The 27,412-nt window shown below is 36.5% G+C and overlaps 1 protein-coding gene across 2 annotated transcripts; it reads right to left on the reverse strand.

The window, feature by feature from the left end:
* Positions 1 to 7,268: 7,268 nt before the first annotated feature.
* LOC117406108 (cell division cycle protein 16 homolog) lies at positions 7,269 to 26,871 on the reverse strand. Of its 2 annotated transcripts, none has more exons than XM_034009927.3 (18): positions 26,602 to 26,871; positions 26,220 to 26,274; positions 25,299 to 25,396; positions 24,820 to 24,858; positions 21,062 to 21,202; positions 19,896 to 20,055; positions 18,693 to 18,787; positions 17,533 to 17,666; positions 17,250 to 17,329; positions 16,551 to 16,600; positions 15,650 to 15,723; positions 15,443 to 15,568; positions 13,889 to 14,041; positions 13,365 to 13,428; positions 9,955 to 10,016; positions 8,507 to 8,642; positions 8,032 to 8,122; positions 7,269 to 7,766 (listed from the first exon to the last, which is right to left on the reverse strand). In XM_034009927.3, exons 1-18 carry the CDS (start codon positions 26,647 to 26,649, stop codon positions 7,516 to 7,518), a joined length of 1,857 nt encoding a protein of 618 aa, XP_033865818.3. In that variant the 5' UTR covers positions 26,650 to 26,871; the 3' UTR covers positions 7,269 to 7,515. The 2 variants fall into 2 exon arrangements, with proteins under 2 accessions (XP_033865818.3, XP_058885978.1); XM_059029995.1 differs by lacking the exon at positions 26,602 to 26,871 and adding an exon at positions 26,420 to 26,444.
* Positions 26,872 to 27,412: the final 541 nt, after the last annotated feature.

The following is a 27,412-nucleotide window of genomic DNA, read 5'->3' on the forward strand; positions in this document are numbered from 1 at the left end:
AACGAGGTCGGGGTGGGTCAGGCAAATCACATTGAGTATGTACAGGTTTTTTTTTTAAAAAAGAGACACTGTTATGTCATGGAAAGAGAGAGGATTGCAAGCCAGTGAAAAATAAAAATACTTACTTCCTCGCAGCTTCATTTGAGGAAAGTGTAAGCAAAATACGAAGATAACCGTTTACATAAAACATGAAAGGTAACATCAGACAGATGGAATTCTGCTACCTCTCAATAGCTGGCGCTAATTGGATAAGCAGTTCTCAAGATCAGTGTTTCCCAAACTTTTTGACTGGCGACCCAAATAAAGTATAAACACAGGAATAATGAACCCACGACACAAATTTATTTACTTCTTAAATTTAAATACTTCTTAACCAATCAAAAAGTGACGTTTCATTTATTTGTAAGTACACTACACTATATAAACAGTCTGGCTTTGATAGTTTTACAGTTTGCTAAAATGTTTGCTTATCAAATTAATTATTATTAAAAAACAAACAAACAAACAAAACAAAAAAAACACACACACCGACAACAGTCAGTTGCAGAGGCGCTGGAACAATTTTTATAGTGGGGGTGCTGAAACCCATTGAACAAAACTATAACCTCCTATGGAAGCCATGCTGCAGCACCCCTAGCGTCCCTGGTCAGTTGTGCAGTTTTTTGTTTTTTGCAGTATGTATTGTAACCAGCTAGGATACATTCATCATCTTCTCTGAGTGATTTTTTAAAGAACGTTCATGCTGTTTAGCTAATTGATCAGCTTTCTTCTGGAAACACTCGTGTCCTTTCTCAACTGAATCTGGATGCCGTGTCTCAAGTTGCCGACGGCTCAAGGTTATCGCGAGCTAGTACTTCAAAACACATGACATGACACACGAGGACGCAGATCATTCTCGTCACCAATGTAAGAAAAAAACAAGTTAATATAAGATGGTAACTGCGAGTTTTGTTTGTTTGTTTCTTTGAGCTGCAAGTAGGATTATACATTTTTTTCTTTTTGCATCCATTTTAACAACTGTTTTCAAAATCACAAGTAACCGCTCATAAAATGCCCTCATGCTTTATTTTTTGGATCATATTTAAAGTAGAAGACTGGTGATAAAACAATACATTGTTTACATAATCACTGCTAATGATTTGTATGTGAATTATATTTATTTTGAATATAAGTATAAGAAGTTGTATAGTGAAACAAAATCTTAATAGTGTGCACTGAACATCATATTTTTTAGAATGTTTGGCAAGCCATATTTGGGTCGCGACCCCCACATTGTGCATTTGTTACACTTACATTTCAGCATAGTGTGTAACAAGATACTGCTTGTCCAATTGTGGATATTCAGCACATAACAGTGAGGGTTTCATAAATGATTTAGCCTCTGACTCACACAAAGATCATTTATCTTGAAAAATTATGATTAAACTTGAAATTGACATTATTTAGGGCAATATATTATTTCATAATCTGGGGGTATGGAGACATCTTGATTATCTGTGGCCTGTCTCTCTGTCCATAAGTCACAGATACAGTATCTCGAGATGCATTAATTCACTAATGATGTAACTTGGCAAGAACATACTTAAGCACATCAGAATTTGAGGCTATATCAAGTCATATGTGAAACTACACTGCGTATAGGTCATGTTCATCTACTTTCTCATGATTAATGCACTTTTTTGTCTTTAAAACTAAGTGACATGCCAGGTTCGATCCTATTTTAAATATTCAACGATGATGGTATTTAGATCCATCAGATGTTGAAGTTCCATTACAGGTATAACAAATTAACTGTGTAACTGCCACATTGTTTTAACCGTTGACCATATCAGTGATTGTGTTACAGACTACAATCTCAGACAGTGTCTCTACATTTGGTTCGCAGCTGTCATCCCTGATTCTCTGTCATCTTTGATTATTAGCGCCAACCAATAAAAACATTAGTGAAACATTTATACTTCCAAAACCACGATTACTTTGTACACATATCTATTTTACATGTTTACAAGCCATAGATACGCTATTCCCTATACATTATCCTGCTGCTTTTTTTCTCTTAAACATTTCTGGTTTGATTTCGTTTTGACTTCATTTATGTTTGTGTTGACCAAGATGGCACAAAGCCCTTTGTTCAAATTTTTAAACCGCACCCTCAAGAAAGTACATTTTTTGGTCTCACTTATTTTAAACAATAATTTAAATGTTTACATCCTCCTTGTGCACGCCTTCCTTCCCACATTCATAGTTTGCTTTGTACACACACCATTATGCGCTCTATCTACATAATCTAATAATAATGTCAGTTATGGAACTGAAAAAAAGTGTATTTTGAAATACACAGAGTCACCGTTAAAAGGTAAATAGAATGAAACATAACCAATGACAGGAGGCACTCCCTTTTTTTTCTTTCAGGTCCCCTATTTTACAGTATTACGATATACAATATGTCATCTACTGCATTCTCTACACAATAGTCCCAACATATTTATAATGAAAAGAATACCTTATTCAGTTTACTTGAGGTGGTCATTAGTCTTGGGCTCAGTGTTAAATGATCCCAAAACTAGGATATAACTTTAAACCAAATAAAAGGCTATACATCAATAATATAGGTTTCAAGACAGACAGTTCAGTGGTGGGGTAGTGGGGCAATTATTGCCCAGTTAATACAAAGTATAATAGAGATCTGAATTCCACTGGCTCTTATTTCTCTTGTCTATAAATTACAGGTAGGTGCAGTCATCCTGTTGTCCATACAAGGGGAAATTAAACATTCATTAATTGAGTATTCATAATTTAAAAAAAATGTTAATTTTTGTCTACAAAACGAAACAAAAGAATAACAAATGGAAATAAAAAAAGTAATCTGATAATATACAAGTATAAATCGGCATATTTTATTTTATGTACATATTAACCAAATACATTTTAAAGCGAGTTATTTTTGTTAACAGACATTTGTTATTTTCCATCTTTCTAATTAAAACTAACCAGTTGAATTTTGCATATCTGCCCACTTACAATACATAGAATAAAAAGAATAGTCTTTATCCACATGCATAACTTCCAATTTATTTGAATACTGTAAACATACATCATGGGGTCTGCTCTATAATATACATAGAACACACATCCACAGTCTTTAATTGTTCAAAACAGTGAATTGGGAGATCATTTTGCAACATTAATAATAATTATAACATGTAAGAAAACAGTATTACTTGTCTGCAAAATATATGCAAAACATTTGTTAAACAGAAATACACCAACTTACTAAACATTTAATTAAATTAACAAATATGTGGCTAAAAGTGCAAAGAATTTTATAACTAGGATTTATTTTTATTTTTTTTTAACCGTCTATATCAGCCCCTCTACAGAACGGGCATGCTGTATAATTCTGCATATTCTTTAGGTCCTGTCCAAATACCTATTGAAACCAACAGGGTGATACCCTCTGCAATCTGGAACCTGTCTGTTCTTGAATCCAGCAAGATTTACAATTGTTGTCTGTCTAAAATGAATGTGAATCGTACAGTGCAGTCCGGCACAAAGGCTTGCGATTTTTCTTACACAGCAGCATTGATGTGTAATACGCACATGTTGTGCAGGTATGGTACATAACGGAGATTGTGAAATAAAAATGATTACAGTCCTTGAATGACAGGATATACCTGGACAGTGCTTCTACTGAATGTAATGTAATAGTATTTTTTTAAATGTTCAAATAGTTTGTCATTTTTACCTTCTATATTTATTTTTAGGTACAGTATTAGATTTTTTTTACAGAACTTAACCCAGCACACTGAGTAATCTGGTACATTTCCCAGGTACCAAACGGGTTTTACTGTGTGTGTGTGTGTGTATATGTATGTATGTATGTATATATATATATATATATATATATATATATATATATATATATATATATATATATACACACACTTCTGTATACAGTTTACATGCATTCTTTTTCTCCATGTTGTAAAAAAATAGTCCTAACCAAACCCTGTTAAGTACTGTTTTAATTACAGTGCAGATATTCTATATACATATTATTAGCAAAAAGAGTACATGTGATAATATAGGAGTTATGTTTGCTCAGTGCTTCACAAGATTCCACGAAGCAGTGTCTTTTTAATGATGGCCCATAAGAGCGCTACATTGTTGATTCAAATACTTCTGTACTTTAATTGTACCTTTCATTAATATTAGAGGCTGAAATATATGTATATCTCCACAAGTGTAAGACATGTTATATCACACTACATTATGCATGTCAATTAAACTAGATAAACATTAAAACATAATTTTTCCCTGTATTTAGGAGAGGCTGAGAAACTGCAATTCCCAAATGCAAATTCTGCACCATGAAGGTAACAGTATGAATAATAAAGCTACTAACAACCAAAAAGCTACTAACCAAACGAGCAAGATGGGCTGAATGGCCTCCTCTCGTTTGTAAACGTTCCTATGTTCTAATAATGATTCATATAAATTTAAAATTCACGTGTCGGTGCTGTGAAGCAGAAAAGTCCCTAGTAACATAACGCATTGATTGATTTCCATGGGTAACAGTACTTCATTCTGTGGTGGTTTGAAAAACAGCCTAAAAAAACACACACAGTCATTTGAATTAAAAATAACAATTGTATTTTTTTAGATAAAGGTCGAAGTTATATCTGGGAAGCCAGGTCGCGGTCACCTTTTCTGCCTGCAAGGCGTCTCACTGTCGGATGAGTCACTGTCACTGCTGCTGGGTTTGATGCTTGGTCGGGGTTGGCAGAGTGGGCTATTGGCACTAGGGGTGCTGAAGGTGCTCCACATATCAGGGCTGCTGGGCTGACTTAGACTCCTGCCATGGTAGTCCCGGCAAGGGACTGGAGGCACACACACACACACAAAAAGAAAAAACACACGCAACAGGGTTAGGAAATAGACTTTCTCATTAATTTTTATTATGGGAGAGCATGCTAATTTGAGAGAACAGTTTTCATCTTGAAGTTGAAAGAAAATGATTCCATTACATTCAATAAGAACAGTCTCAAATACATACAATAAAGGGATCAAATATTTAAAAGTTTTAATATTGGAACTAAAATTATGCACCACAGAGATAACATCAGGACGTTTTAATAGAAATACAAAAATAAATAAACTACTAAATACACAACAAAGCAATAAACAAAATTACTTCTACATACAGGGATGCACAAGATCAAGTTTAGATGCTTAATCTTGATGTGTCTGCATGGCACCTTGGAGGAATCGTGACAGCATTCAGCTGTCTGGGATATCGCTACGTGCCTAAAATGTGATGCTAAAACACGCTTTGAATACTGTGAAGCAGAGCAAAGGTCTTTAAAGTATATGCAGAAGTAAAGAGTACTCACCATTTAAAAAGTTTTGTTTCATACTGGGGTCTTCAAAACAGGGTCTAGGAGACGGCCTTTCAGGAGTGGACACTGAGCTCTTGAGACCGGAGACCAAGGTGGAGCAGGTGTCCAAATCCCTCCAGACTTTGTCATGCGTGTAAGTGGCTTTGGATTTAGACGGCGTGCATCCCATCCCTGGATTCAGCATCATCTGTAAACAGGTCACAGATCTTTCTGTCTTGGTTGCATAAGCGAGTGATCTTTGTTTGTGCCTCTCGACTAGGTTTTGAAGTGAACTGATGGAGCTGCTTTGACGTAAATGCTCTTGAAAGACGTTTCTGCAGAAACGTCAGCCCACCTGAAGTGCATGTGTACAGTGTGTGGCACAGACTTCATTTACAATATTTATGACATTCTGCATGATTTGGCATAGCAATACTAGCCCTCCAATTCTAAATAAGAAGTGAACCTAAATTTACACACAGCATCCTAAAACCAAAATGCAGTAATTTTTGTCAGGTATAATGCATCAGATATTCAAATGTATGTATTTATGTAGTTTATAGTTCTCAAACTAAATTGTGCTATGGAAACTAGGTTTTGTGATACAAGTGCATACACTCACTATGAAGGATATATATATACTGAAAACACATTGTAGTCAAGATTTAGCCTATAGGTGTCACACAAAAAAAAAAAAAAATGGTACCACTAAAACCTATATCCATACATAACTACAAACCACTTAAATAGGTTTTAAGCAGGCAAATATACAGAGTATAGCAAGTACTTCCCTTTATCCAATCAATCAACTGAAAGAATTCCACAGGGCAGAGCCGAATTATGTTTCAATGATCTTGCCGTTTTAGATATTACTGGTTAATAACAAACTATGCATTTACAACTCTGCATTAAAAAAAAGTGTTTAACTTTTTGTTTTCATAGCATTTGGAATGTAATGAATTTCAATTATATAGCAGTATCATTCTTTTACCTGCCTGATAGCTCATGTTATTATATTGTGGGATTAGTCTGGTTGTCTTTAACTGTATCAGGAAGTATAATATGCAAACTAAAGAAGGGCAAATTCATGCAAATAACACCCCTACCATTCTTGTTACAAAAACTATTGTGAAGTGTAGTTACTAGAATGATCAGGTGCCAGCAACACTTGTTTTGTAGTTTTATTTTCCCGTTTTCTTTCACCTTTTGTCATTCATTATTATTATTATTATTATTTTCAGAGCACCTGTGAGTGCACCTGCATTGAACTGTTTACCTGTGTTGGTATTCCTGTGGACCTGATTACTGTTGCCGGTATTCAGGCCACAGACAACAGCGCCCTCTGTGGGCTAAAATAAATCAGTGCGCCTCAGCGGCGTTACAAATAAAGTTCTGTCTCCTGTGTGTCAGTGAATTGTCCACCACCCTTCCACAACAGGTATAATTACATTATTATGGGGGTGGTTTCACAGCCACCAATTGACACTTGACACTTGCTTTGCTGAGAAATAGGAATACATTTTGTTTGCCAACAGTAATGAGAAAGTTTAAGATTTACAAAGCCACATTCCATTCAGGCATTTCCAGTAAGCAGCCTCATTATACGTTAGCATTCAGGCACAACAAAACAATGTTAAATATAATGGAACAGAAGTCTAGTACTTAATTAAACTTTAGCTTTTAAGGCACCTCATACTTGGAACACATTGCCTGATTTGCTGAAACTCAATTCTAATTGAAGATTACTCAGTTTTAAAATGTACCCCCGTAAGTTTGATGCAATTACACACACAAAAAAACAAAAACATTTAAATTACTTTTTATAGTTTACAAAAAATAAGTCCAATGATTTTTAATAAATGTATTAACTTCATTCTCGTGTTGGACATATTTAAAAGTGGAATTAAGCATGTTTTATTTATTGAATTATGTAAAAATCCACAGGCATGGAATACTTAGTTGGTTTGCTCATGACCAGATTTTTTCCTGGCTGCTGTGCTTTTCTTCCTTGTAGGTTGCGTTTAACATACAATTTTCCAAACCTTTGATTATACGATATCATCATTCCGGGAGGATTCACTTGCAACAAGTTCAACAATAATCCAGACGTCAAGAAAGGCACTACGAATTGGGCCCATCACGTGCTGGTGTCAGACATAGACGTCTCTAACATCATATCACTTTCATACATCTCAAACTCTAAGGTTTCATTAAGTCTGGGAGCAGCCTCTATTGATTTCTCTGGATTTGGAGAAGTCTCCAAGGCCATGATGCCACTCTCCTCCAGTGGCTGTGTTCTGAGCTCATTGGCATCCGCTGGGTTTGTCAGCATTTTCATTAGTGCTGGAGTACTCTGAGTGTTTCGTAACTTGTCTTGGATGTCCGTTCCTAAAACAAGTTAATACATTTTTTAAAACAGTCACAGTATATTGAATATTAAAGTGGCCCCAAAATACACTACAATGTCATACTAGAAAGCAGCTAGATTACTTTCAAATTGGCTTATATTTTCCAACAAAGCTTCACAGAAATTTATTGCTGACTACATAATTACACCATTTACATTAATTAGAAAAAAAGCCCCATTCTAGCAAAATGTAGTTATTGCACATTACAGAAGAACTATAGTTCTGGCATCAAATGGGTAACATACCTATATATGCATCTGTATCTCCAATGTACATTTCAATGCAGTGTCCTAGCATTGTTACAGAAAATGTGTCATCTCTTCTGAGACCAAGGGCCTGCATTTAAAAAAAAGAAGTTGCAATTTATTAGTGTTGGTAAAACACTTACATGAACAAAAAGACACTGCAGATATAATATATAACAGTATACAACTTGAATTTTCATTTTGTCACTTATTTTCAGCCACGATAGATAACAGATAACTCCTGGTAAATTACATTTTAATAGCAGTTCATAAATCATCTGACAGACAATACGAGTTTATCAGAATAGTCATACATCTCGAATCAGGTGTTATGCACCACAGTTAAAGCTGTACCAAAAGGTGTTCCTGGAAAATGAATTTATGTAAGGCTATTACAAGTAAACTTGAAAGAAAATGGTTTTGCTTTTAATTGTAATGAGGGTGGCGGTGTATAGAAAATGGAGCAAAATCTTACTGTGTGGAAATAGTCAATAGCACTCTCAAAGTCGCCCATAAGACTGTAGACATATCCAATAGCAGAATACGTGGAAGCATGCTGGGGAATCAGCACAAGGGCCTGTCGGTGGTACTCCAGTGCTTGGTCATATTTCCTACAGAAGCAACAAAGTCTTTCAGTAAAATAAAAAGAGAGAACCAAGCAACCCTGCTTTTTTTGCAGGCTAGTATTTACCAGACAAAATAGTTGAATCATGAAAGCAGTAATTGGACATTTTGCTGTCCTCCATGGTACTTGAAATTTTCTACATCTAGTCCACGGCTGATTTGTTCATTGTACATGAAGAGATGCCTAATTAATTACAGGAACATCTGCTTCTCCTCTCCTGCTCCTTTTAAAACCATCAATCCAGTTTAAACCTGTAAATACGACAACACTAATATACCATATTAGAACCAAGAATCATGCAAAAAAAAAAGCGGTGTGCAATACCAAACAATACGTTTCCATGGAAACTAGGTCGCTGTTCGAGTTGGGGATTTAGCTACAAAGAACGAAGTCCTATTTATCTACACTCATGGAGAGCACAAAGGGGCAATGTGATCATCTCCTGAGAGAGGAGAGAGTAGTTTAGTATCCATGCCCACCTGCCCCCCTTCTCCTTTTGAGTTTTATAAAAGGTGAACAAATTTAACTTGTGACAATAATTTTCAACACAAACAAATGCTGCATTTATATATTATAGGTTATCTTGTGTGACAGTGATATTCGTTAAACAGACTGCCCTGATCTTGTTACGGCTTCATACTGCAAAGGATGAATAAGGAAGAAACATCACCTTCCTATTGTACTGGGCTGGCACCTTTCTGCATGTTGTAACCCACACTAGAATGCCTACTGTCGTGCCAGCTTGTGCTAGTCATCTCATGCATAAGCTGCACCTGGTTATTAGGACGGGTGCAGTATTCCATGGCATGCTTCTGACACACATTTAGCTGAATATTTGTTTGTCGTCATCTTACTTCATGACACAAGACTTCATTGTGGAATATTTCTATGCAGGTACCAGATGATATTAATTCTCTCTGGTCTGCCTGGGAGGATTGTGCAACATCACAGCCAAGACCTGCTGTGGCAAAATGATATTTAACACAATGTTACTTATTTTTTGGTGAGCTCTACTTCGGGTGAATTTGTTTGATATATTTAATTTTTCCCGGTATTGTATCGTAGCTAGATTTGTTGGTTGTTTGTTTGTTGTTATCTGTTTATTGTTAACTTGACAAAGAAATTACTCCAAATACAATGATAGCCAACATGACTATAAATATGTTAAAGTTACCACCTCTATTCAGATGCCTGGAAGGGAGCATATGATTGGGAAACAGCTTTTTTGTACTTCAAATTACATTTGATCTAGTCCCACCAGGCTGCCTGCATAAAACAGTACACAATTGTTTACTTACTTAAGTTTCCGACATACATGACCAAGGTTATTTAACAGAGGCTCCCATTTATCAACAGTCACCTGCGGGGGTGGGGGGGGGGGAGAAAAAGCTCTGGTCATTTTTTATTTTATCTTACAGATGAACACTAGCAAGTGTGATCCCAAAAAAGCAACACTTTGTGTGTCTATAAAACAGTTAATTATTACTTTAACATGCCAAACTACCTAGGTAAAAAAATATATAAAATCAATAAAATGTTAACAAGGGAATACAATGCACCAGTTATGGTCATGGTCTGCTAATTTGGATAATTTGTGTAGCTAGTTAAGGAACCTCCTTCATATTTCTGAAATGCAATTTACAATTTTGGCAGAGATTTTGTACAACACCGATTAGAGTGCACAATAATAACCTGGGCGGTAATATCATAGTAGTACCATTCATATTGTATAGTATAATGCACCAAGTATAGCACTGGTAATAGTACTATTTATTATTATTACCCAAAGCAAGAGAGACCAGGTGCAAATCTGGCAACAAGGTGCAGGCTGTATGACAAAAAAAGGACAATTATCTAAACTGAAATAACTTTAATACATATTCAATTAGGCACACCAACAACAATCTCTGCAGTAAAAGGCTCATTAATTAGTCTCCACTATCCAACCCCCTTTTGATTGAAGAGGCCTGAAGTAGATGTAAAATAACCTATTTTGGTAACAAGGCAACAATGAAAAAAAGTCACTCAAGTCTGAAGGAGGAAACATTTTCTAAACAGGCAAACCATTTATAAATCAACCTTTTTCATTTCAAACAAAACATTGAATTTATTTTTTAAAGGCTTTTGAAGACCTATTAGGCTGTAATGTTAATGGATTTAAAATCTAGGAAGCTGCCATAGCCTTAAAAATAAAATTTGAGCAAATTAGCTCCATTGAAAAAAACAGACAATCATGACTTGGACCGACTGTATGTATTTGTAAAAAATGAAGATGGTGGGAGAGCCGACTTCCTCCATATCAGGGCTCCAGACAAACATTTTGCCTTCTGAGCCAATGGCTCCTAGGACAAAAACAACTGGTCGCCAAATTCAACTGTTGGGTGACAATTCAGAAACACGTTGGTTGCTAACATATTTAACTGCTTCAAATGTAACTTGCCAAGACACTAGTGATACTAAAACAGTAACTTAATGGCTGTACTCACTTGTTTGTTGCCTCATTCTGATGAATGGATTAATCTATGCAGCAGTTGACTGCACTGGTCTCAGTGAGTTTGTTCTGCTTTTTACAATATTAAATACACCACAGTAAGCCCATTGTCATATATTTGAGATTTTCATTAGTACAATCTGAGAGCTTAAATTTAGTGAATGGCAGGTTGTTTTTTTTAATTTCAATATTTTTCTCTCTCAGCAGTACATTTCCTAATTACAGTTAAGTATTTCTAAGCCTTCTGGTTTCACCTTTCTTAAAATGGTCAGATTGAGAAATACATTTTGGTTTTCCCTGCAACAGCTGACCCTGCTTTAGTACAAAACTCACGCTACATTTCATTCGTTATTTTATTTAAAAAATCAATTTCTAACGAGTTGTCTGTCTGCCTCTGGGTTAGAGGCCTGTGTGGTCAGACCTGGAGAATTGGTAAACAGGTATTAGGAGGCTGTGTGGTCCAGTGGTTAAAGAAAAGGGCTTGTAACCAGGAGGTCCCCAGTTCAAATCCCACCTCAGCCACTGACTCGTTGTATGACCCTGAGCAAGTCACTTAACCTCCTTGTGCTCCGTCTTTTGGGTGAGACGTAGTTGTAAGTGACTCTGCAGCTGATGCATAGTTCACACACCCTAGTCTCTGTAAGTCGCCTTGTATAACAGAGTCTGCTAAATATACAAATAATAATAATAATAATAATAATAATAATAATAATAATAATTATGGGAATGTCTTAAATTACAGTGCCTGCTTCTCTGGATGAAGAGGTATCATCAGCTCATCATCTAACTAGGGAACCTGCTGTGCAATTAACTAATCCTTAAACTCCTGATGGTAAACAGTGTAACCGAATCTATTACATCTGGGACAGTTGTGGCTGCTAAAGAAGATGCAACAGTCGGAAAAATTAAAATCTGTTCTTGTTGACTCAAAACTTTATTTATGCACCTGTGGCAGGGTGAAAGCCTTGCCAGTGCACAGGTGTGTGTGTGTGGGGGGGGAGAGGAATATTGGGTTGGCAGGAAGGGGGATAAATTCTTCCCCCGCAGGAACACGTGGGAATGTGGCAGGAGCCGTAAATTGAGTAAGTGGTGATTAATGGTTAAGACAGGTGTATAAAGAGGGTAGTCACGGGTGTTGATGTTTTATTATCAGAGTTAATGTCAGTGTTGGTGAAAGTGTGTGTTGCTGTGCTGTTGGCGTTTAGGGGAGTTTGGCTGCCGTGTTTCCTTGAAAGCAGCGGTACGGCCTGAAACTGCGGGAGAGTTTGAAGTGTTTGTATTGTTTTTGTTCAACTGTTTGTTTCAACTGATTTTATTCGTGTGCTTATTGTTTTATTATTTCTTATTATTAGAGCACACCAGCGCATAAACTTGCAGCGTCTGTGTCAGTCTTCTTGGTAGTAACCGCCTAGCCAGTGGCGCTGTCCTGTTCACAGCACCCTATGATTTGACTTAATGTTGGCTTATTGAAGTTCACAAATAACTTTTTTTCAGTTTATTACAGTAACCTTTTCATTTCCTTTTTGTTTAATTATTGAGCTTTTTGCTGCATTACAGCCCTTCATTAAAATAATTATTTATTTGAAGTTTTCAGGGTATTTTGTTAATGGAACGTGTGCAACACACAAACCGTAAGTGTATTTTTTAATTTTTTGCTGTTCTTGTTCTAAATCTCTTGAATTTTTTATACAGACTGTTCATAAAAATATTGACATGATTTGAATTGGAGAGGCAGCATTTCTGTGTTACAGGCGTCAGACGCCTCACCACGAAAAAACAGGTTGCAAAAATGTTTGTCACATTTGTGACCATTTTAGGTGCAGTCTGGAGCCCTGCATATATGCCCAGATTCTGAAACTCAAAAACAATGGATTGATCTGAAAAGTTCTGATAGCTCACAAAGACAAATGGAAGTTAGCAGTTTCCAGGAAACTACGATGCAGTTTGTTTGTGTTTGAGAGAACTGGTTATTTCTCTTGGGGAAAGCCCATTATTGTAACAATTCAGTACATTCATTTAAATGACACTGTTCCAACAGGTTTCACATATAGTTGGATTCTGGAACAAAAGGAGACTAAATGACTCAGTGATTTACTGATGCAGTTGGAAATGTGGCACTACACTAAACATGGGGATATGCAACAAAAGGCATCAGCAAACTGATGTTGTGAAGTTGTTCTTTTCATTGTACAGTATTTAGGCAACAGCTGTATTTACCTCACTTCCAATAGCTTTTATTTTCTCCATCGCATCAAGAAACCATTTCTCTGCTGTCTTCCAACTAAAACAGTATAGACAATTGGAAGCAGTTATCACAGATGTATCAACACAATCAATAAATAGCCAAGATATACCAAATTTCTGTGAAGGCAGATGACTTGCGTTTATGATGATACTTTTGCTGTCTTTTCAAAATAGAATATAAACAAATAATCAGTCACTCACACAAACTATTAGTGCTAATGTAAGGGTCAATGTTTTGCAGGCTTTGTCCACAGCGAGTTACATTATAACCACATAAACAGAAGTTAAGGTATATACTGTAGGGAAAGATTCATTAAAAGATCCTTATACAAAAAAGGGCAACTATAAAATCTTACAAAACAAGTAACAAACAACTTAATTCAACAATTCAGTATTGTGTCTAAGTTCAATTTTAACACAGTGATAAGCTTATGAGAAGTTCTGTGGAAGTTCAGTGCCAGTAGATTTCGATTTGATCAAGTGCCAGTCTTACTTACTCTCCGTTCTGGAAAGCCACCACTCCAACTTCGTGCATGACAAACGGATCCTCCGGGGCGATACTGAGTGCCTGGCTAAAAAACCTCTCCGCCAGCTTAGAGTTATTTGTCAAACCATATTCAAGACCAATGTATAACATTGGAAGATGACATCTGTGAACAAACAAAAAAAAGGACAATTCACTAATTGATTACTGACGCAGCACATGCTAATTAACCTTGAATTTGTTCAACTTGGCTTGATTTTTCATATATATCCTTATGTGAAGTGCCTAAGTTGGAATCAACAACAACGGTTGGGGTCAATAAAAATAGGCTTACATTATTTATTTATTTTTAACAACTGTATGCGCACCTTTGTAAATGCTCATACAGATCGATCAATCGCTTGTTTGCACCTCGTTACTGAGCGACTACTGTACTGTGTGCTGAGAAACTGACACTGACAGCACCAGACGGGATGACAGAGGAAAACATTCTCTCAGCTCTGTTACCTTGCCAACCATGAAGCTCCGCATGTTTATTTTATTGTACATTACATGTGTTGCTATTTACAAAAATGCTGGCTGGCTATGAATTACTATCTACAATAATTATTGTACTCACACACACACGCGGTCTTCACTAAAGTCCCAATTTAAAGACAGTACGTTTCACTGTAGCCCTCGGGATGAAATTGTTAGCTAGGTGGCTAATTTTAATTAGCAGTGGGAGAAAAACACTCCAGCAAGTACAGTAGAATCTGCCAGAACTGATGGACGCTGTATCTACTAGGTTTAGATACTAATGAGAACATAACAAATACAAAAGAAAAACAAGGGAAATGCAGATCTTTTCAAGAAAGCTGGGAGACATTGTATAAATGGATTTTATATTTTTTAAACGCTGCAATAACAGTGCTGCTTATGAAGCATCCACAGTATAATTTCACAGAAGAGGTGATTTATTTGCACTATGCGGGACCTTATTTTCCCCCATTGGTGCTTGAGCCCTGAAGCACTCATGGAATCACCGCCTGTGCACCTATTATCAGTGATTAAAGCCTGGTTTTCAAACAAACCAATTATCGCTCACCAATACTGTATTGGTATAAGAAAAGTGTGTTTTAAAGTAATTTCAGCTTCCAATCACTTAAAATATGCTGACGATAATCTAAACAACCCAAAGCTACAGACAATCTTGCCCGTATTTTACAGAAACAGGCAGGAAGGATGGGCTAGTTTTAGAACCGCCACCCTTGGCAATGTTTTGGTAAAGAAAGAAGTGCACTTTTATAGTATTGTATGCAGCCTGTCGCTGGTCAGGAAAAACTAAAATAAAAATAAAAAATTTGCTGTAGGCTGCACATTTTATTTCTTCTTCTAAACATGTGGAATCACTGGAGAAACACAATCATGTAACTCACTTGAGAATGGGAAGGGAATTCAAAAGCTGTTGGAAGAAAGTTATGAAGAACTTTCATAACTGAGAATATTTAGCGAACAGCACTATAAAAGCAACATTTTAAAACGTTCCAGCAGAGAACAATAACAATAAAACCAGCGGTTAACATACCCTTTCATTAGCTGTGCAGCTGTGAAGTAGGCTGCCATGGCCTGGTCATGTTCACTTTCTACTGCAAATGAGTGGCCATAAGCAATCCATGCAGGTCCATAGGTCCTCTCTAGAGTGGTGGCTTTGCTGAAAAGGAATGCTCTTGAAATTAAACAACATTTCAATGGAACAAACTTAAAGTAGTAAATGGTTGGTGCATTTATATACCTGAGATATCTCCTTGCATGTTCATTTTTGTGACCGACCATGAGGTAATAACATCCTACTGCGAACCAGGACACCTGGGCAAAAGAACAACTTTAAAAGTCACACGCAGTATTTAATAAAAATCTATTTATACAGACATGAATGTCACACATACAGCAATTATACAATACTAGTATTTTCTCTCAGGGTGATATGAAACTAAGTTTATGTTTGTGAGATATGGTGCGTTGATGTGAGAAACTAACTAACTAATATTTTTTTTTTTTTGTAATTTAGCCGTCGGCAATTTTTTACCCTGGTTTTCTCCCCAATTTGAAATGCCCAATTATTATTATTTGATCCTGGTTCACTGCTGCAACCCCCCTGACGACTCGGGAAACAGAGGCTGGAACACGCGTCTTCCGAAACGTGCTCCTGCCAACCCGTCATTTTTCGCACTGCGGATCCACAGCAAGGCCACCAGACCTATAGTGGTTCCACTGCAGAACCGCAGGCGCCCTATCGACCACAGGGGTCGCTCATGTGTGGTGAACCGTGGATTCCCCTGCCAACCTACGCCCTCCCTACCGGGACGGCGCTCTGCCAATTGTGTGCCGCCCCCTTGACCCCCGGTCACGGTCGGCAGCGACATAGCCTGGCTTCGAACCTGCGATCTCCAGGCTATAGGGCACATCCTGCACTCCACGTGGAGCACCTTTACTGGATGCGCCACTTGGGAGCCCCTTAAACTTACTTTCTAATCACCCTATATTTTTTTATATATAATATCTACACACACACACACACACACCAGAAATAAATTTATGCTGGCAAAACAATTATTTAATACACAGGATTTACAGAAGTAGTAATACTTAATTTCTTAAATTAACAGTTATTTGTCACAAAAAAATTTACTTACTGGGCTATTTGGGTACAAATCCACCAATTTATGTGAAAGATAAAACAGTTCTGTGGGTGGAGGGGAAAAAAAGGCAGAGTGGATATTTGTTCAGGGGATCTGAACTGGTCGCAATATACTCTGATATTATATTACCACTTAGGAAATTTGGACAGTCATATATTAAAGGTAGTATAGTTCTAAAACAATAAGATTAAGCAGGAAATTAAAGAAAATAGTTAACATGTCTTCACATTATATATTTTAATCATTTTTTGACATACCTATTTCGCTTCACAATTTAAAATGAAGATGTTCAACACATTTCCTAAGCAGTAATAAGAGAAATGCAATTTGCAAAGAGATAGGAGGGTGTCAATTACAACTAAATGAAGATACAGTTCTTAGGTATTTAAATGCAACATAATAGTATGTCTGAACTGTTCTACAGGATACAGATAAAGGGAAGAGTAGATATGCAATGGTAAAGATACAAGCTAAATAAATGTTCTTTTTTTTTTTAGTACGCCATCTTGTCAGTAGGCACATTTATTTTGCTCATTTGTTTTCTATTAAATTTAATACTAATGTGCACAGTATAACCTTTGTTCCGTTACTGCTGGGGCTTTGCATATTTACAAAAAAAAAAAACTTTAAAAAGGAGGCTTGGTTGCTGCACACTGGGTGGAAAATTGACTAAGCAGCCAGATAGAATCTTACCATTTGCTTTGCTGAGTTCTACAAGTGTTCCTATATGCACAGGTAGACAATTTGCATGAAAAGGATCTTTTTCCATTACCCTGGGAAAAAAATGCAAATTACTTTATTATAAACCAGCACAATGCTGTACCACAAATTAAACAAAATATTTACATTAACAACCGAGTAAAATAGATGACGGAAGTTTCTACATTTCTATGGTCTGAAAACTAAAACAAGCATCAGACTGTGGGTATGCTCGATTGGTCATATCAGTTAAAAATGGCACTAACTGTATACTTACGTCGATGTGAGTTTGTAGCACATTTTAAAATCACAGTTATAATAATGTCTCTCTGCTAAAGACACAACAACGTCCAAGTTTCCCTGAAGACCATCAACTGTGTCCGTAACCACGGTTTCACTGGGTTTGTTATACTGTGAGAAGAAAAAAGGGGTGGTTGGTTCCAAAGCAACTTTGCAAAGCCCATCCAATTTCTCTATAGAAGAGAACTCTTGTACAATGGTCTGTTGTTGTACAAGCAAATATGAATGGGCTTATAGTATACTTTATTTAATGATATTCCATCAAGGTAGTTTCCTGTTCCCCCCTCTTAGAAATAGAGTAGATTAAAGGAACATAAACAGAGCAATGAAACATTATCCATTCTATGCAGCATAACACAGTCACGCTTTTCCCCCCAGAATTAATGTAAATATTGAATTTGCCCTAGATTAAAAAAAAAAAAATGTCCAGGTTTAGCTAGATACATAAACGTTAAACACATTCTTAAATTTTGAAGTGGAGAGATTGACTCTCGGAGTGGAAGGGCAGATCTGCAGCATACAATGCCAAATCAAACGCTTCAATGGATGGGGGCTCATTTCATGTTAGCTTCAGATTTAGAAAATAAATATTTATTTTGTGAAAATCCAGATTTATATTTTCAGATTTAAGTACTGAACAATAATGTTATTTCAGATGTACCTGTTATGAAATTGCCAAATGTAAAAAAGTTAAAGTAATGTATTTTTTCATGGATTTATTTGCTAGAAATGTTAGCTAAATGTGGACTCGCCAAATGTAAAAAAAAAAGACAGATTATAAAATGTTTAAATTTGTTGTACGCATTTTCAACATTTATAAATTATATCTGAAAAGTACAAATTTCAAAACTTAATGTGTTTGTTAACATTTAAGTATTTTTAGCGAAATCTGGACTTTGTAGTTAAACATAGGATTTATTATTATTATTTATTGATTACATTAAATCCGTAAAAAAAAAGTTAAAACTATAATGTTAAATTACAACGTTAAGTTCTAACATTTTAATATGCATGTCAGTTGGGGCCGCGCGCAACAAAATGTATGCTAAGAAAAGGGGGCGTCATAAACAAGTTTGTGTACCACTGGTCTACAGCACTCTTAGTGTGTATAGTTACTGTTTCTGCTGATCCACTTGCCTTTTTCAATTTATTTTCAAATAGAAAATGGAGCAGGTCTTCTTCTTCTTCTGTACACTGTTGGCTTAGAGGTAGGGAATCAAGAAATTCTTTTTCTGGGGGAACACACACACAAAAAAAATCCACCAATAAATCTTTCATTCTTACCAATACAAACTGTGTCTCTACTGTATACATTCCTGATAAGATATATACCTTAAATACAAAAAATATATGTCACATATTCTTAAATCACATATATTGTACCCCAACTCACCAATATATTCTCAATTTCATACTGGATGTAAAAATATATAACAATACACTACTTTTGACTAAAGCGGCATTCTATATTTGAGCTGATCACTCGTGAACAGGGCTGTAAGTAAATCAGTTAGTTGTGGTCTTCTACAAACAAAGCTTCGCTGTTAGCATAGCCTCATTGAAGTAATATGCAGTTGTGAAAAGGACTATCATTGATATATCCAGAGATTAAAAACAATGTGGCACGGAAACAGCTCATTTTAAGTGGTCACCACCTGTAATGGAACTTCGAAAATCACAGAATACAACTGTGTACAAACTATAAAAACCAAATGACTCAGTGAAAGGGTTAATTTGGACAAAATTGGTAATGAAAGCAAGAATCAAATACAGCTGTGTATCAATAATTAACATTAAAATACTGTAATGTTTCTATACAGCTGTAACTTAGTCACATGACCTCAATATGGCAGCTGTCTTTCATGGTGAGTAATGCATTTAGCATAAAGGGTTTATAAGAACCTGGAAATATGAAGTCAGTACCTCAAATGGTTTCTGAGATACAAGGTTTTGACACTGTGGTGACGGTAGCTTTGCAAACCAGAAAAGGGTTGTTTTTTCTTATACCACACCCACAATGGAACTTTACCTAGAGATCCACATAATACGTCTTTGTACCTATTATGAAAGCAGTATGTCAAAGCGTTTGGTCTTTATCATCTGGAAACCAAACAATCACAATATGTCAGCTGCAGCGCATGCCTACAGAGCTTCCATAACTCTGAAAAAAATGAAGTAGCCAACATATGATTCATGAGGTATTAATAATTGTGTTTACAGCAGTGGGTTTGCAAACACACACAAGCCTCCTTACAGGGATGCATCATCACAATCACAATAATAATAATAATAATAATAATAATAATAATAATAATAATAATAATAATAATTAATTCCTACCTTCTTGGGCAGTCAACATGTGATGCGATGTTAAAAGGTCGAATGCTTCAAAGCAGTAAACGTCTAGCTTCAAGGCCTCTTTGTAGCTGGAGGTTGCCAGGGGTCTGTTGTCCATGGCATCATAGATCTTCCCCCGTAAAAGGCAAATTGAGCTCTTGATCTGGATGAAGGCATCACAGGGAGTCACAAACAACCTATTTTTTACATGTTTCTGATAAAACAGCAAAACAAACTTTCACATTGTCTCTGAATTTCACTCGGGGTGTGGGTGGGGGGGCAGGTGTAGAAGGTCAGCGATGAAATGTTTGTCTGACCATCAAACAGGATAAACATTTCAAAGAAATCATGAGGTTTCAATAAAATATCAAGTTTTGGGACTGTTTCTAATCGATTTTCACATCTGTACCTTGGCAAAGCTTTGCCTTACACTTCCAACCAATTCAGTGGATACAGAACTTGCAGTCTCAATGTATGGGCAAGTCCACACCAGACACAGAATGTCGGCAGCAACTGCTGGGGGGGATGTTGCATGCTTGCCTTTAACAAATAACAGCACTCTGTTTTAGTAAGGAAGCAAGTACCACTATTTTTAGGCTTTATAGTGCTCCGAGATATTGTCTACTTAGGTTTAAGTAATGTTTAAACAGGTCCGCGAAATCCTAATTTTATTCCATAACCTACCTGCGAAAAATACGTAAATTTAACGCAATTTAAGTAGACCTCTACAAATAATATAATAGACTTTACTTGAATTGTAAGGCAAAGAAACAGCAAAAAGAGCTTTTACTGGAATTTAATTAGCCGGTAAAAACCTGGGGGGGGGAAGCTACTAAATTTACGACCACGTTTTTTGTTAATCGAGCACAGTCTGATTAAGAAAAACAATGCTCTTTTAATAGGGCTGTAATCAGGCACCATATTCGTGCAATTCGTGTTCTGCTTTATAACAAGAACACAAGTGCTGCTATACTTTGGATCAAGTTAAAAGGTCACATTGCTTTCTAGAACAAATAACTCAATATAATGTTTAGGCAGTTAGTATTCAACAGTAGAGTGGATTTTGCTGAAATCTATCTAGTCACAGCCATGGGGAAATAGATATTAGAGTAAGATCCAAAGCAATATAAAATAGAACACTACCACATTGACCAGGGTTTATCACTTACTGAAGAGGTAGACATTCCCCAGTCTTTAGTATAATCTTTGATACCATTGTCCTCCTTTGTGCTCTTGTCCAGTAGCCTTTTATTAATAGGTTCTTCCATGTCAAGGATATCAAGGGCTTGCTGGTACTCTTTCGCAGCATACTGAAAAAAACAAAGCATGTTAAAAGTATAATAATTTGTACACAATTAATAACTATTTCACAAAATTATTCACAAAATAAAACCAGAGCTTATGAAGAGGCTAATGAGATCCAACTATCTCTATGGCCTACCACCAGCACTGCTTGGAATCTGTCCAGCCAATCAAAAGTGCCTTGTTCACCCAAGGCATTATAAAGATTTTAGATTTGATTGTATAGCACCTTTGTATCCAGTTTACACTAGCCACTTTAAACCGACAGATGGCTTAGGTGAACACAGCCGTCCCAGGTCCAGCCATCCTCAAAAGTGGCCTGCTTAAGAGTGGGATCTGCGATAGCTTTGGTCTGTTTTTTGCTGTACTGTGAATGCAGCGGTTTGCCACGTTTGCCATTGGTGGGCGATACAACGTCATCGGGCATGCACTGAAGTTTAGGGGCTATGTGTGCGCATACGGGGCCAGAGCCAGGTTAGGCCTGTGCTTAAGTGTAAACGGGTAGCTCAAATGATAAGAATCCTTTCATCTGCTCGAAGCTACGCCAGTTCAGGTCCGAGTCGTAAGTGGAAACACAACATTAATGTACACGTCTGAAGGTGGTTTACATGATGGCGATAAAACAAAAATATTAAAAGTGAAAAGGCAACAAAGTTCATTTGCACCCATGTATTTTCTCTGTTAAACTGAACAGCCATTGTGATCACTGTAGACAATACATTTTAGAACAACCCACAAAGTGGCAGCTATTGAATTCTACAAAAAAAAGTAATAGCTAATTCACAAAAACATTGAGTTTCAGAACCAATACATAAATGAGTATCAAAGAAAAAGAAAGAAATTCTCTTGTATTAGGTTACGTAGTTCCCTTTTCCAACAGACAAATTATGTTTACTGGCATCATAGCGAGACTGACTGGCACCTCACCACATACAGTAATACAATCTGCTTTGTTTTCTTTCTTTCCCTTTTCTGCTCTGTTTTATTTAGACCGTCTTCCCTCCCACTGCTTGATTTTCTGATTATATTTTCACCTCTTCCCTATTTAGAGACTGTTGCAAATGTTTATCCTTTCATTTTAGGACAATCTCTGTTTTCTTATTTTTACTCCTATAATGATTTGTTGCATTTCTCTGTAGTGTGTCATACATGTTTAGTTAGAAATTAGACTCATATATAGCCTAAATAAAAGTGAAAATGAACTTCGACACAATTGGTCAATTGCAACGAACTTCAGAATGTAGTCCTGAGCTCTGTATTTAGTTGAATACTAGCTAGTACAGTACTCTCTGCAGATCATCCCCAGCTCTGTACTATCGTAGTATCGATTGCAATGAAAAAAACACAGGGAACAAAGTTCAGGATCTGCTGATCCACAACATTAGCAGACCTCAGAGTTAGACTGATCCCTTCTACTTGTATGGGAACTGGCAGCGAGTGGGCAGGGCAGGAAAGAAGTGCTGCATTCCTGTGTTGCAGATTTCAACTATAATTTTAAAGCTCTACTATTTCATCAGTTTTCTTCATTCTATATTGGCGTATAATTCTAATAGTACACTTCATGTGAAAATGAATAGGCACATTTTACAGTACGTTTTCAAATAAAACATTTTGACAGGTGATATTAAGTTACTGTCAGCACTAAAGGGAGTGAAATATAGATAACAATTAAATTTCTATAACATTCAATGCAAAGAAATGGGTTCTGAACATCAGCAATTGCTGTTTCATACTGAAGTACAATGGCTTTCCCGTGGGAAGGTTTTGACACGTTTGTTTGAGCTGAGACGAGAAGCAGTGTTTTTTTCTAGATAAAACAACGATTTCCTTATGCTGGACTTCGCCAAGATTCACAGCGGCTTGCAATGCTTGCTTATCTCGCGGATGTGTGTGATCGGCTTAATGAGCTCAACAAAAGCCTACAAGGACGTGATACAAACCTTTTTATGAATGACAAGATCGAAGCATTCATTCAAAAGCTTAATATTTGGTGTTCACGTGTGCAGGATGGCAGTTTTGAAACTTTCTCCCCGATGACAGATTTCATGAGCGAAAATTAATTCTTTGAGTTGAAGATAAAGGACATCATCCTGCCACACTTGCAAGGCCTACAAAACCAGCTACGGCATTATTTTCCTAAGGTTAGCTTTTTAAGTCCAGCATAAAAGATGAATTCTTAAACTGAACGCAGTAGGGATTCATGGAAATGCATGTACATGGATTAGTGAGTGGTTAACATGCAGAAAACAGAAAGTACTGATTAGAGGAGAAACCTCGAAATGGAGCGAGGTAACCAGTGGTGTACCACAGGGATCAGTATTAGGTCCTCTGCTATTCCTAATCTACATTAATGACAGATTCTGATATAGTAAGCAAACTTGTTCAATATGCAGACGACACAAAAATAGGGGGAGTGGCAAACACCGTTGAGCAGTAAAGGTCATTCAAAATGATCTAGACAGCATTCAGAACTGGGCAGACATGGCAAATGACACTTAATAGAGAAAAGTGTAAGGTACTGCACGCAGGCAATAAAAATGTGCATTATAAATACCATATGGGAGATACTGAAATTCAAGAAGTAATCTATGAAAAAGACCTAGGAGTTTATGTTGATTCAGAAATGTCTTCATCTAGACAATGTGGGGAAGCTATAAAAAAGGCCAACAAGATGCTTGGATATATTGTGAAAAGTGCTGAATTTAAATCAAGGGAAGTAATGTTAAAACTTTACAATGCATTAGTAAGTCCTCATCTAGAATACTGTGTTCAGTTCTGGTCACCTCGCTAGAAAGAGTGCAAAGAAGAGCGACCGGAATTATTCCGGGTTTAAAAGGCATATCATATGCAGACAGGCTTAAAGAATTGAATCTATTCAGTCTTGAACAAAGAAAACTATGCGACGATCTGATTCAAGAATTGAACATTCTAAAAAGGTATTGACAATGTCAACCCAAGGGACTTTTTCAACCTGAAAAAAGAAAAAAGGACCTGGGGTCACAAATGGAGATTAGATAAAGGGGCATTCAGAACACAAAATAGGAGGCACTTTTTTATGCAGAGAATTGTGAGGGTCTGGAACCAACTCCCCAGTAATGTTGTTGAGGCTGACACCCTGGGATCTTTCAAGAAGCTGCTTGATGAGATTCTGAGATCAATAAGCTACCAACCACCAAATGAGCAAAATGGGCCGAATGGCCTCCTCTCGTTTGTAAACTTTCTTATGTTCTTATGCAATAGTTGCTGTCAGTGTGTTTAAATCATGTGATTGAAGCAACGTGTTGTGGAAGGCTGTATTTGGTTTTGTTTTAATAAGTACAAACACAGCCAAACTATGTGAATTTATATAAGTGGTTGTATTTTTAAGGTAATACTTTGTGTAGATTTAAAACTAACATTAAAAATGGCATAGCGATTGCAATTTGTCAATGTAGTTCTTTTTTCTGTGTGATGTTTCATCTATGCAGCTGATCCCTTTCTCTACAAAACTTTCTTGCTACTGTACAAAATACATTTTTTATTTAAAACTAGGATCGACAATAAAACATGTGTCTTAAGGCTAGACATTATACAGTTTATTTGTAATGGCTTAAACAAACAAATAAATAAATAAATAAATACTTACATGACATCTTGAAGCAAGATACTGACAAGCTAAATGGAACTGTAAAACATGGAAACATTTTAACATTAAAATGTATTAGCCTTTACAATGTTACACATTAAAAATGTTAACACAGAACCAGATTTAAACCATGTAATATCGGTTGCGCAAGAGACTGATGTACCAAAACGTCTATATTATACACAGAAGACCTTTTTATTTGATAGACGTTTAAGCACTAGAAAGAAAACACTGTGAACAACTAACCTTCCTGATAATTATATTAATACAGCAACATAGGACTAAAGGTGGCATTGAGTCCATTATCAAAGAATAATTGCAAAACATTTAGAATCAAGGGGATTCAGAGACATCATGAACCAAGGTGTTCATGGTTTAGTGCTGCATAGTTAAAACATTCACTATTACATTTCAATCTGCAGTTTGCTTCAAAGAGAAAAGTATCTACTACTGAAAATGAAGTGAAAGGTACAACTTACCTTATCTAGTTTTCGTGACCGAAGAGCATGTGAAGCGCTATGATACTGTGATGTGAGATAAAGGCACTGCGCTAGCCAGTAAACATCTTGGGGATCCTCTACACAGAGAGTGTACAGTCAATACTGAGCTTGTTACTACATGCAATGCATGCATTCCATGTTGAATTAATGACAGATAACAACCAACTGGTCTACCTTTCTTCTTGAACTAAACTTTGCTTAATGGGGATAACTAATGAAATAATCTCCAAGTTGCCTGCTTTCACTTCCATTCTCAATGTAGGGCTCACATGCATAATTTGAAAAGCATTGCGTGTCACAGCAAATACACACTGAGTGCTGCACCCCAATATCCCGAGGAGGGCCCGGGAATTGCAATGGACAAACTAGGGGAGTCAGTCCACCGTGACCGCACAGAGGTTGTTTAATGTCCAGAACAGAATAGAAGGTGTAGAAAGGCAGGGAGAATTTCACTCTCAAAGTGCATGTGCTATTAAGATGGTTATAAATAACAAAATACATGTTTGATGTAACATGTAGCCCTATTTCTTTTAAAATTGCAGACCTAGAGAAAGGTATGGAATACTTTCATAAGTTATACCCCTGAATAGCCAACATGTTCGTGTCTCCCAAAAGTTCACATCGGCACTTTAACAATGGGATCAATAAAGGTTAACATAATATCAAACTCCCCCCCACCACCCCCAAAAAATCTGCCTCAAACTTGTATTATCCCACATGTGTAGTCAGGATAGGGGTCACACCCATGGCAAAAGTACTACCAATTAGAAGTTAACTAACTCATGTGTGTGGTACAGTAAAGAGGCATATGTTGGTGACAATCAAATACTAAGATGTAATATTAGGACACTATTAAGGTACTACCCACCCACCCAAAAACATAATATTAATAAAGCTTACCATGAGACAGCGATGCAACTTTGTCTGCCCAAAATAAGGCACTCTGATATTGTTGCTGTAAAATAAAAAGAATATGCTGCATCATTTCAATCTTAAATACATAAAAACTATGCACTGGACAGTACCACCAAAAAACTAAAACAAAAGATACTGACTTAAGACTGAGGCCTATTGCGACATAAATTAAATGTCGTACATACATTTTCTGACTGGGCTTGTATTAAAATATAACCGAAAGCATTCACTGAAAGCAATAAAGTACACTTACAAACACCGGGTATTTATTTATTTATTTATTTATTTATTTAATTAATTAATTATCTATTTATTATTCATTTGCCATACAGCCCCCAATTTACTGTCATCAATGATAAAAAGTTACCTGATCGATATACTGCCGGACGCGTTTCCGCAATCCCTCCAGGTTCATGTTAATAACTCCGATTAGCAATTTAAACCACACAAACTGTCCATACTAATGAGAACACACAAATGCAATATTATTTTTGTTCTGCTTTAACTGAAAACACAAACCAAAGCCCCAAGCCCGCCGCTTCTATGAACCTGTGGTGTTACACTTATGTTTGTCCTCTCGGAAACGGGTGCTGATTACAGAACCAACAACATACCATGGACACAGGTCTCTCTCACTCCCTGGCAAATCAGTAGACATTTGATGTAGTGGCTGTAGTGTCATTGTTTGTTGCTGTCACCTACTGTATAACTTAGAAGTAAACTTAACAAAAATGATGGTTAAGACTAAATTATAAACATATTAAATATTTAAAGAGATTACATAGCCTTCTAACACTCAGGTGGTACTGGGTGTTCCACCCACCAGTGAAAAGAACACATTCGTTTCTAAAATTAAAAAGGGTAAACGTTCAAATCTAAAGCATTTAATCCTGTAGTTTTCTAAATGTCTGTTATCACGTTTTAAGGAATTTGTTTGGAAGAACTTTTTTTTTATTTTCTCAGCACTAATACAATATTGTAGCGAACGCGCTGTAATCAAGAGTCGTGATGCAGGTATGCGTTTCCAAACATCAGGTCTTTTATTAGGTGCATTTCAGGATCACACAACAAATGGACAGGGCTCTTTCTCAGCACTTCTCTATACACTCCACCACACTCCAACCAGAGTAGCTTGCCGGCTCTCCTTAAATACCCGCCCCCAACATTAAACAGCAACA

This window comes from Acipenser ruthenus, chromosome 9 (genome assembly GCF_902713425.1).
Source record: "Acipenser ruthenus chromosome 9, fAciRut3.2 maternal haplotype, whole genome shotgun sequence".
Classification (NCBI taxonomy): Eukaryota; Metazoa; Chordata; class Actinopteri; order Acipenseriformes; family Acipenseridae; genus Acipenser; species Acipenser ruthenus.